Here is a 12,091-nt window from a genome sequence, read left to right as displayed (position 1 = left end):
AAGGACAAGAACGCTTCCCTTCATAATTGCAGTGTGAGAACTAGTGCTGGATACTGTGTTGAATCACAATCATTAGCACAACATCAGTGTGTGTTATCCTGCAATTCCAAAAGACTGCTTGGATGCGATCCTTGATAGGACACTGTGTTTCATTTTGTCATCCATTCACAATTTGGATACCAGCAGTATATTTGGCCAGGTGGTTTAATCCTAGCTGCCTTAAATTGATCTATAATTATCCGTCCATCCATTACCTACACCCGCTTGTCCATGCAGGATCACAGGCAGACTGGAGCTTATCTGCAGCGGTCATTGAGCGTCAGCTGGACAAGTCGCCAGTCCAGGCTGTATCACCTCAGAGACACAGAGGACAAACTCAGACCTATGGACAATTTGGAGAAACTACTCAACCTAACAGCCATGTTTTTTTGTTTGTTTTCTGTTTTTGTTTTTTTGGCTGTGGAAAGAAGCCAGACTACCCACATATGCATGGGGAGCACATACAAACTCTGTGCAGAAAGATCCAAGCCTGGGATTCGAACCCAGAACCTTCCTGCTGAAAAGCAAAAGTTCTACCAACTTGTATATGTTTTTGATAGAGTGAGGTTTGTGAACGCATAGCGCATAACAGACATTGAAGTGTCAATGAGCCATTTTCTCTAACATGAAAGCAGAGCGTTTTTTTTTTTACAGTTCAAAACTGAACATGGAGACGAGAACAGGAGCACAAGCCACGGTTGATCTTTATCTCTGAGTGTCTTAAGAACACCACTTGAGCAACTGTCTGTGCCCAAGATGAGCTGGCATTTGGCATGACTGAAAGAATCCAGGAGGTTTTAAATAGGTTACAGAGACAGTTGTGAAAAACACTGCACTGGGCGCAGATATGAAATGAAATGAGTACACGGCCAGGCTGAGAAGAAGCTCTGCAGTGCTTCACAAATGAATCAGATGCCTTGTCAGAAGCTAATATACTCCGCAATACTCTGCTCATCACTTTTGCATTGACTCAACATTTAGAGATAACCATGTGCTTAAAGACAATGCATTTTAACACTCATCTGCTCAAACTAGACGCTTGTTCAACACTGGCTTGCATTTATGTGAAGCTTCTTTCCAGTCAGTCACATGTCGAAAGGCTGAAAGCAGACAAGATGCAAACAGGCTGTGGAAAGCTTTAAAAGATTGACACACACGATCTTAATACGTAAAACATTTTTGGGTTTTTTTTTGGGGGGGGGTTTACAGACAGATATAGTGATTGTAAAAAACCAAAAAAGTTGGTAAAACATTTGATTGAACTTTTATTTGTCAACATATAATTAATTAAAGATCTTGTTCCCACTGATCTTGGATTTGCAGTGCCTTATGAAAGTACTCGTAAACCTTTCACAACTTTTGTCAGTTTACAACGCCGTATTTCGATGTGTTGCATTGGGATTTTGGGTGACAGACCAACACAAAGCAGCTCCTCGTAATCGCAAAGCGAACACAAACTTACAAGGTTTTCAATTTTTCTTACAAATGCAAATCAGAAAAGCACGAACCTCTGATCTCCCGGAAGAGGGAAAGCTTTTACCACAGCGTAATTGCTCCCACCACCATGCATCATTTTGGGGATGGTGAGACAAGATGCTTGACTACAATGAACAGCGAGACGAATACATCTGCAAAAACAACTAATTCTATCAAACATGGCAGTGGAGAGCTGGTGATTGGATGCTGTCCATTACGGAGTAGGTGTTGAACTATTTTCATCAAAGTTTTCTCAAATCAAATGTGATTCTAAGCCCAATTTGAGATCATCACAACAGGACAATGATCCAAATGAACAAGGAAACTATAGGTTACTTTTTTTACACCCTCCTAGACTTAGAGCGGCTTAGATCCATCCATCCATGAGAGAATAGCCTTTAATTTGTGTTTATAATATGATTTATGACTTTATACGTTGTTTAATTTTCGCTGAGCATATACTTTTTTAATATGTCCTTATGAGTAAAACCTTGGAAATGAAAATATCTGGCCAAATAGAAAGACTTATTATCTCTCGGCAAACAGCAGAAAAATCTGCAAAAGCCTTCATGGAAAACAGATATGGATTTACAATAGCTGGGATGTGACAACAGCTAAAATGTCATAAATAACAGCAGCCGGATTGATAGCAGCCTGTGATTAGTCATTCAGATGTCGGCAAAACATTTTATTATGTCTGTTTGCTCCACATGGCCAACAGCAGCCATCGAATGGGGCTTTCTGGATGAGCCAGGATCCATTACTGCAGTCTGTAAATCCACATATTTCCAACAAACAGCCAACGTTTAACAAGTCAGAGCAGCGAGTTCATGTCACAGCTCTGTGAACCCCACTCCCACTCCAGAAACCTGAGGTGTAGGAAAACTTTACCCCCCCCTCCAACCTCTACCCCCAAACTTTTCCTGCCTGTGTGCACACATTTGCAAGGATAAGAGCTTGTTAATTCTGAGGTGGGCTGAATGGCAGCACTGTGTATGTGTGTGCTCGAGCAGGAAGGAGGGCAGCCTGGGACCCCAGGCACAACTCAGCGCAGCACAAAGATCGGCTCAGTGCTGCTGCTGTCGCACGAAAGGGAAACGCTAAAAAATGAGCAGTTTGCAGGAGTCTCACAGCGTCTGAGCAACCGTGGGATCTATGTGAACAAAGCAAGAGTGCAGTATCTCCCATCAGTCAGGTGGGTACAAAAGCCTCCCTGGTGGTATCTGTGAAGCAAATCCATCTCTGACTACACAGCTAACACACACAGCTTGTGTGTGATTCTATTTTTCCAAAGCCACAAATCTCAAGACGTACAGTGTTGAGGGTACGATATCGTTTCAGGCATCAGAACTAATGAGAATGCACTGTGTCGGCATGTCAAACACGAGATAATAGGACAATTTGGGCACAGCGAGAGAAACTCGTGAGCCTCTTTACCTCCTTGACCTGTTCCCGACATGATAGATCAGACGGCAGAGATAAAGACAAAAAAAAAAAGAGCTGTGAGGCTCGTATGACTTTTGGAAGGAGCATTTTCAAAAAAGGAAAATGAAATGTTTTTGTTGCATGAGGTCAGGTATTTTTACGACCAAATCTTTAAAACAAATATGCTTTTGCGGAGCCCAGTTTAAAGGCAAAAACAAATTACTTTACAGTAGAGATGCACCAATCACTACAGATACCAAACTTTCCACTTTTCCTTAAGCATCTGACTTGCCAAGTTGGACGCCTCCTTTCAAAGGAGTGTAGAGCATAAAAGCAAAAATGTGCTGCAGCCTATTTGAAAAATGAAGTAGTTTAAACCCAACAGAAAATGAGGGAATATCAAGACATTCCCCATTTTTCAGGCAGCTTTTTCAGGCCAATACTGATTTCCAGTTGTCTTTGACATTTAATTATGCAGATTGTAATTTTGATAGATTCATTATTTTTTTAAGACAGTAAAACTTAAAAATAAAAATGAAATTGTTGCACGTTCACTGGCAGAGATAGGAAAACCAGATAGTGAAATTCAACAAATCCAGTTTATGCATCAAAAATATGTTCACACTAATTTTTATCACACTTTTAGTAAGATCAAAAAAGTGGATCAAAGTACAAGCCATTTATGATTTGACCTCCCTACTAAGAGTCCCAGCTAAGAGGTGAAAACTGGTTATGATCTCCAAATGATCGATCAGTGAATCTCTAAGAAATGTGGATAATTGCTTCGTTTTCCATTGGTTTCCATTCCACTTCTATCAAAGAGTCTGCTGAAGTTTTTTTTTTTTTTTTTTTTTTTTTCCAACTGATTGTATTGGGTTGTACAATATTATTTTTAAATTTACCCCTTTATGAACTGGAAAAAAAAATTAATCATACCATTCACAAAAAAAAAATAAAATCTTTCTTCTCTGAACCAAATAATTAAATTCATGTCCCGAACATACACAGTAAAAAAAAAAAACACTTGACAGGTGAAATTAGGTTATTATCTTGTCACAAGGCAATGATCTTCTGAAAATTTGCAGGAAATCACATGCATGTTACTTTGATGGATACCAGCCTGCATAGCTTTTTGAGACCTCAGCTGAAAGTGGATGAGAACAGACAGAGAGGAGAGTAGAGACAAAAAAAAAAGCCACAGTGGAGCCAGAAAGCATGATCAGACACCCTGTTAAAGCCATTTTCCATTCAGTAAAACACTTTCAGAGCTGTTAAACAGTTTATACAAGCTACCATATTGTTTGAATCATGACGGAGTAGCCAATTAAAATCTGACACATTCATAGTTGAATTTATATGAACTGTTCGTAAAGCAGTATCTTATTTTTTTTCCACATAAAAATCAGCTAGGCATGCATAAGCTTCTGTACATACGTGAAATAAATAATAAAGTAGTTGAAATGCATCATACCAAGATTACATTTTTATTACTGTGAAATGTGGATGTGAAAGCACTTTGCTTTTAAAAGATGCTCTAACACTTTTGGGCATGGAGGAAGGAGTCAGGAACTTTCAATTTGTAATCCATGACCTTCTGTTTCCCTAAAGTATATGTACAATATGATGAAGACGCCCATTATTATTAGCTACTCTTCAAAAGTAGCAAGATAAGAAACCGTCCGATAATGTGTGTTGATTTCCACCAATCAAAATATGATGCAAAGAAAATAGCCTAAGAGTAAAGACTAATCACTGTTTGCTTTGACTCTGAACATGTCTCAGAGTAATTTATTCTTAAAAGAAAGTACTACAGTATCTGTATGCGAGAAATGGTTTTCTAGTTTTCTTTAGCTGAACTACAAACTGAAAGCTTCCTCCATTATCACCCTGGCAAATGAATGCTTCTGTTTTTATTTCACCTGTGCCTTTGAACAAAAAAAAAATAAATAAAAAATCTAGAAGTGGACAAAGCAGTCAGCTGACGTGAAGCAACCTGGATCGAGTTATTTTCAGTCTAAGCAAACTTCACCATAAGAAGAGCCAGTGAAAAACTTCAAACTTTCAAATCTGCCTTTTTCCAATCAGGCAAGGCACAATGCCTCAGTCGATTATGTAGCAACAACCTTCCTTTCTGAACGTGTTACTGAGTGAAGGGAACCTAAAGGAGGTTTTAACGTCGGTTATCGCTCTCTATGATCCTGGTGTTAAAAGCATCACAGGTGTCACCCCTCTTAACTGCTAAATATATATTTTTTTTTTATTTGTTGTCCGGGCATTTAGATTCTTTTAAAATGTATATATTTCTTTTAATGCATAGCTGCTTCTGCTGGCTGTATTTCATTGTGCTTATTTACAATTTGACGACCAGACACAGATTGTTTTAATGATCATTTCTAATGTAGGACAATATATAAACCAAACAAAATGAACCCTTTAGTGACCAGAGTTTCATAAAGCCCGCCTGCATTGATTTTATGGCTGCAAACTTTTCAAAAGTGTGCAATGAGTAAGTTCTCCTGTTGCTTTTTCCAATATAATTTTCAGTATCTGTAACTTGTTGTTTTTTTTTTTTCTCCACTACGGAAAAACAGATAAAAAGGCAAAACCACCAACATGTGCAATATCCCATCTGACAGGATGGTCATAAGGGGGTTGATATATTCAGTTTTACAAAAGACCAACTTTTATTTATTTATTTATTTTTAACTAATGAAAATTTTCTAGAAGAACCAGGGAACAAGGCCGGCCACTTCCCTGAGGTGCTACGGTTTAATGAGGCCTCTGAACACTTTGGTATTATAATCACAAATCAGGCAAAATTATGCATTTTTAATCGAATGCTTCGCCAACACAGTAATTATTTAAAACATTGTCCAAAACACAAACAGACCTCTCGGAAATAATTGCGTCTTCATGTATTTTGCAACAGTTAAGTGTCTTGACTATTTTATCAACTTTGTTCACTTTGGTCATTATTATAAAAAACAACCCTGCAAATAATTTAAGTGCATCTTTAGAAAAACATGCTTATATCCAATTAAACAACAGACATGGGCCAGGAGAAACGACAGCTGCATTATTTTCAGTTTCAGTTGAGAAAAATCGCAAAACCATTTTTTACAGCTACACTATTAAAACTGGTCTTTTGATACATCTTGTTTCAACGGGAGTAAAATTAATAGCGAATATCCCCTTTTTAATAACTGCATCCACTGACAGGGAGGGTGCTGGACTGCAAGAATTGTCCAACTTTTGAAGAACATCTTCAATCGTAGCTGCACTCATGACAACTCAAACAGACGGGCTGGGAGTTAGAGTTCAGCTTCATCTCCAGCTCTACCTCTCATGGCCACAGGAATGAAAGAGGGTCGATCACCAAGTTCACAGCCAGCCAGTCGAGCTTCCCCAACGCTTACAGACGTCTTTCTCCACGAAAGACGTCTGTAAGCTTGAAAAGGATCCCTGTGGGTGAGTGTGAGTCAACATTTTCATAAGATCCGCTCATTTACATTTTTATTGCAACTTTTTGAAGGAACGGCTTATTAGACAAAAAGGAAACGGAACAACATATTTTGTTGTTGTTTTTTAGGTTCTGGTTGAAGTTCCAGGGAAGGACGATGTTGAAAAGGGAGACAGATGCCACATGAAGAACAATTAAACTAACTTACTGTGCAAACATTTGCCAATAACGGTCTTAGGATTGAAACATGCAGTGACTCAAAAAGTGCAGCAATTTCTATTTCAATTGCTGCTCAAGGTCAGCAATTGCAATAGAAGTAAAATCCGCTTTTTGAATATAAAATAGAATAGCCAAAAGAGGAAAGTAGGTGTTTTTATTTTTAAACAAAGCTACCATATTTTAGGAAATATTATCTGTAGTTATTTCCAAGTTGATTATCTATGTATATTTGATACATTTGTCTATATATCTGAAGCACATTCGTATGCATACTGAATCTGAAGCACATGTTTCTCTTGCATGTTTTGAAATCGCTAGAAGAAAAAAATTAAATAGTCAAAATTGGAATTGTCAGGTCAGACTTTAGAGAAAACCATGACGTGCCGTTGGGCAGGAAAATTTTGATTGGTTTGGCACCAACGGTTTCAATGTCCTAATCAAGACAAGAATCCTGATTAAAGTATTGAAAATTATCTTTATCAGCTCTGTATCATCTGAATGAACTGAACTATCAATGCCTAGCATCTGACCTGGTCTGTCCACGGCATTCACAGTGCGTATAACTGCGGAGAGCAGCTGAAACACTAAATAATAAATCTTCTGACTTTCAAAGCACAGTCCTAAGCTTAACGGGTGGAGAACAGTTTTTCTTCTATGAGTTGTTACCTGGAGCCGCACTGAAATATGTTTCAAGCAAAAATGACCAGCAAGCCACACAAAAGTTAGCTTAGAATGGAGCAAACCTCTCCCTGATCATCTGAAGCTGTTGTTGTATAAGCATCTAAAAGATATTGCTGCCCATGTAGAAACTTATCTTGTGCAGCTTCCAAAACATCACGGGCACGTAAGTGTTTATAATGATAAAACGTAATGTGGTACTTCACTGCACTTCACGTCTATGTTTTAAATTGGGACTGCATGATATCTGGAGAAAACAAAATTGCACTATCGTTACTAGATTTTCATGATGATAACTGTTATAAATAATCTACTTTTTCAATGTTTTGTGCAGCTCTATTGATTCTATTGCAGTAATTGGCTCCAACATGCTTTTCTCCAATGATAATTTTTACATTACTCAGATTTTAGGGAGGAGGGACGAGCAACATAAAAGAATTCATTTTGAGACATCTTTAGTGTCTGTTGATGTCTTTGTTTTACTCAACAAATTTTGAGTTGATACATTTTTGAAATTTATCAACTCAAACTCTACTTTCTCATTTCTCAAGTATCGCAAAAACGCACAGTAGACGCACTCTTCTTGCCAAAAACATTATGACTTGTCAGAAAAGTTTTTTTTATGAAAAAAAAATGTCTTGAAGGCAATTCAAGTAAAAAAAAAAATACTCATAATTTTCTTATATGATGCCTTTGAGTTATGAGCTCCACTTTTAATACATTTCAGTTTGCAGGCTTCTGCGATGCCTGTCCCTTTATTTCAAATCTCTTGGACATTTGACATGTTGGTACCAGGGACAACAGCCTCAGTGCTCACACAAAACATGAGTGCACAAAAGTTTTACTCAAGAGTCGACACGTGTCTCAACCTCCTTCCTCCGAGAAACAATCCCACAACAGCAGCCACTGACTGCAAAAGCCAGAGGAGGAAAAAGAAATCTGCAGAGCTAAAGGATGTTTCAGAGTCTACTGACTCCAGATCTGTTTGAAACACCATCACTAAAACCCGGTAAAATGCAGAAGCAAGTCGGATCATTATTAGCAGAGCACATTCGTAATGCAGTAACATCACACAGATGTTACATCACCACTCACCTTTTTCACTGCCATGCAAGAAGAAAAATGTGACCAAAAGCCAGAGGCCCAACTCTGCTCAGCTTAATATATCATTTTTAGATAAAAAAAAAAAGTTTGCTTTTACTTACAATTTTGAGGAAAATTTGGTAACATAACATTGTGTACATAGATCTTTCTTATGATTACAACATGAATAAGTAGAACAAATAATCCGTTCTTGGGCTGACCTATAAAGTTGTTAAGTCCTCCAATTATGTAGTTAGAAACCAATCCAATACTGAGTCACTAAAGTCTAATTGCTGCAGACATGATCTTTGATTTATTTATTTATTTATTTATTTATTTATTTATTTATTTTTGTCTTGTATCTGCAACAAAATACTTTAAAATCAACATTTCAAACATGTTCATGTATAACAAATGTAATTTTAGCCTTGCCAATCTGGAAACAAAATGACAATTATTTAAGACAAGAATACTGGGGTATACCTCATACAATACAATTACATTTTGCCAACCTTACTTGGTGGGGTCCCTAAATGTCTGCTTAGTTCTACTATGCCTTCGTCTGGCTGTAACTGTCAGTTCTCATCTATCGACGAACATCGAGCTGTGGGATTTTGTGTTATAAAATTAACTCCGCTGTTAAAATGAACCTGCTTCTTCGCCTGCTGGCCATCAACAAACAAAACTTAAAGCTTTGAGGCCTTTATTTTCTCCAGTTCCTGACCCGGCTCATCAACAGGTGTGCAAACTTCAGCGCGTCTAATCTGATGTCCGTGCGTGGAAGCGGTGAGATGAACTTACACGAAAGCGTGGTAGATGAACGCCCAGGTTCTGGGTCTCTCCAGGACGTTGTATAGGTAGTTTTGAAGCCGCCGGTAGCGCACGTTTCTTCGGCCGCTCTGGGCGCTGTACACCAGCGGCTTTCCCAGGAGGCTGAGTCGAGCTCCCTGCTTCCCTGCCAGGCTGTCCGAGCCGCGACCGCCAGCGGCGTTGGTGCCGCCGCTGGCTGTGGTGGTGGTGGCAGAAGGGGACAGCAACCCATCTCCCGCGTTGTTCATCATCATCTTTCGTCCGGACTCCACATCTTTTACGCCGTAGCCCTCGTTATGATGCCTGGGTGATGCTCTCATCCAGAGCCCGCTGCCTCCACCTCCGCCTCCGCCTTCGTCTCCGCTGTGGTTCCTGGGCATGGCATCACCAAAGCTGGCAGCAAGTGCGCGGAGGGTCTCCAATCGTGTCCGATACGCACTACAGTCCTCTCTGCACGTGTGAGGCGCTTAGCTGAGAGCGAGAGCAGCTGCGCCCGACACTGGCCCGGCCCGGCACACTTTCACCGCCCTCTTCCCCCCTTACATCAACATCCTAGTGTACACAAATACCCGGCGCGCCTAAAAGGTGTCCACATGTGGCTGTCTGTTAGTGACAGACCGCAGGGTGTCCGTGCTACAGCGAGGCGAGATTCATGTTCCGCTGCGCTCTGCTCCGCAGCCTGTTGCGAGACAGCGGCAGATGCGCATTAGTTCTGTTCTCTCTGCATCACATTTGTTTCTGCTTTTCATTTAGGAATAAAGGCCTCCTGACTCCAAGTTTCTTTGTTCTCAGGAGGAGGAGGAGAAGGAAGCGCGCCGAGGCTGATCTGATGCAAATGAGTAACCGTCGCGTTTATGCTTATTTCCCACTAAAGTTCCGGACTAAACTTAGAGCCTGTAAATTAATATGCATTTTATTCGAGCTTATGTTTGGTGTAGAGAATTTGCAGCATGCAATGTCAAATATCACACTTTCATTTTCGACCTCGGATTGTATTTATCTTTTAAACAATGCAACACAAAAGTGCTGGATTGCTATTATTATATTTTTTTTATATATATTTTATTGCCACGCCACATGTTTGCAGGATGTGATTATGAATGACATCCTCTTTCTGGTTCATTTATTTATGTCGTGGAGTCACTATTAAAATATGGGTTAAAAAAAAAAAGGCTGTCAAGAACGGAAAACACTTCTTTCATTTGAAGTGAAAGTTTTAGGGGGAAGGAGGCGTCGCGGGGGGAACCTTAGCGTCAGTTATGCCTCCGCGTGTGAACTTCCTCCTCCTTACTCGTCGACGCCGCTTTTGTCGTGTCTGACTGGTTCCTATATTCTCTCGGCATCGACCTGACCTTAATGATCATCGCGTTTCTAAGAAGCAGATCTCACACAGCGTCTAAGAAGCAGATCTCACACAGCGTCCTGTCGCAAAAAAAAAAAAAATCAACAACAACGCAGTAATCTGCTTGTAATGAGTGGCGCTCAGGTGCGTTCTGAGTTTATTGCAGAGAAAGTGCAAGAGACGATTCCTCCTCCTGCCGGATTTGGTCTTCTTACGAAACGACGCCATCTGCTGGTGGCTGACTTTCTGTTCAGGCTCCACTGACTCAAGTTTGACAAAATCCCAAGACACCAAGAGCTTAAAAAAAGTGTGTGTGTGTGTGGGGGGGGGGGGGGGGTATCAGTACAACACCTATTCCTAAATTTCGTAAATTCATAAAGATGGCTGCATGTACCTGTACCCTGATTATCACCTTGCAGATTTTGGATTTATTCTGCCCTATTGCCCTTTCCAACACTGACCTGTAATGTTTACCCGACCCCAGAGCTAGGGATAACAGACGATCATTTATTCACCGTCCATGGTTCCCACTGTACATAGGGTCCTCTTCCATAATGTCCTGGGGGGTGAAACAATCCCCAATAACTTGACATTTTCCTCGTCTCCACTGTTTAATCTCCATGGCTTTCGGACAGTCAAAGTTTGAGTCTCCACAGAGTTAACCCAAGGAAATGTCCTCAGCTGTGTAAAATGCTACTTCCTGTTTACCTAATTCCTGCTGTTCATTTTGCCAGTTACTCACCAATCTGTTTCCTTCATGGAGTCTTACCCAGAAGCCATTCCTTTCCAGCTCTCACATTATCGTAGACCGCTTATGACTTTTCAGGTCCAAACCTACTATGCCTGTTACAATTATAGTGTAAGCTGGAGCTGATCAAATATAGCTTACGCTCGCTTTTCACTCTTAAGGTCTATGGAGTCTTTCTGTGGACATTTCCTTCTTTGTCATGTGAATTAGACTAGTCCATGTGTCATTTTCAGCTTTATTTTAAGACACCCAGCTTTGACAGACGAATCTCTCAAGCAGAGCAGTAGAAGTAAACTTAAACGACATGTTTTGGTGCCTGTCGCCAAGACACAGTCTGGCTTCCTGTTCTTACTCCAGCTGTTCAACAAAGTCCCATCCACAATGTTCAGCTCTGCACAGCTGGAGTGTAGATGACACTCAAGGATGCTTCATTTCTCTCGGGACGGTTACGCTGGAGCACATTATGAGCAGCTGACCAAAGGCTTCTGGGGAAAGGCTGACGTCGCTGAGGCCATTAGACGCCGCTGGAGGCTTCTTCAAAGCCATCTGGAGACCCATTACCAGCATCCCGGCACACAAAAGTTTATCAAAGCCATAGACACACCAGGAAATGCACTAAAAAGAACATTGGGGAACCTCAACTGTGCACCAAGATGGAGGTTATATTATGATAGAAAAAAAAACTGCTCATATGTAAGGACCAGAGCACGGCACAGAAGTGAGGTTTGTAGAGGTGAAAGATTTTGTCACTCGAGAATTACATGGCATAGGTCTGGAAAATTTAAACCCAGTCAGAAGACCAACACAGGTA

The 12,091-nt window shown here is 40.3% G+C and overlaps 1 protein-coding gene across 2 annotated transcripts in view; it reads right to left on the bottom strand.

Annotated features, from left to right (window-relative positions):
* The window catches only part of LOC106918415 (potassium voltage-gated channel subfamily KQT member 5-like), a 98,250-nt gene extending 88,258 nt beyond the window's left edge, over positions 1–9,992 (bottom strand). For both annotated transcript variants that reach the window (XM_088003957.1, XM_014988135.2), the window contains exon 1: positions 9,182–9,992. In XM_088003957.1, the coding sequence (XP_087860083.1) occupies positions 9,182–9,570 (389 nt within the window). In that variant the 5' untranslated portion in view covers positions 9,571–9,992. The remainder of the gene's footprint in view (positions 1–9,181) is intronic.
* Between the last annotated feature and the right edge of the window lie 2,099 nt (positions 9,993–12,091).

This window comes from Poecilia mexicana, unplaced genomic scaffold, assembly GCF_051168715.1.
Source record: "Poecilia mexicana isolate PSO_F unplaced genomic scaffold, ASM5116871v1 scaffold_1, whole genome shotgun sequence".
Lineage (NCBI taxonomy): Eukaryota > Metazoa > Chordata > Actinopteri > Cyprinodontiformes > Poeciliidae > Poecilia > Poecilia mexicana.
The sequence above is the reverse complement of the archived record's forward strand: the minus strand, read 5'-3'. Positions and strand labels throughout refer to the sequence as shown.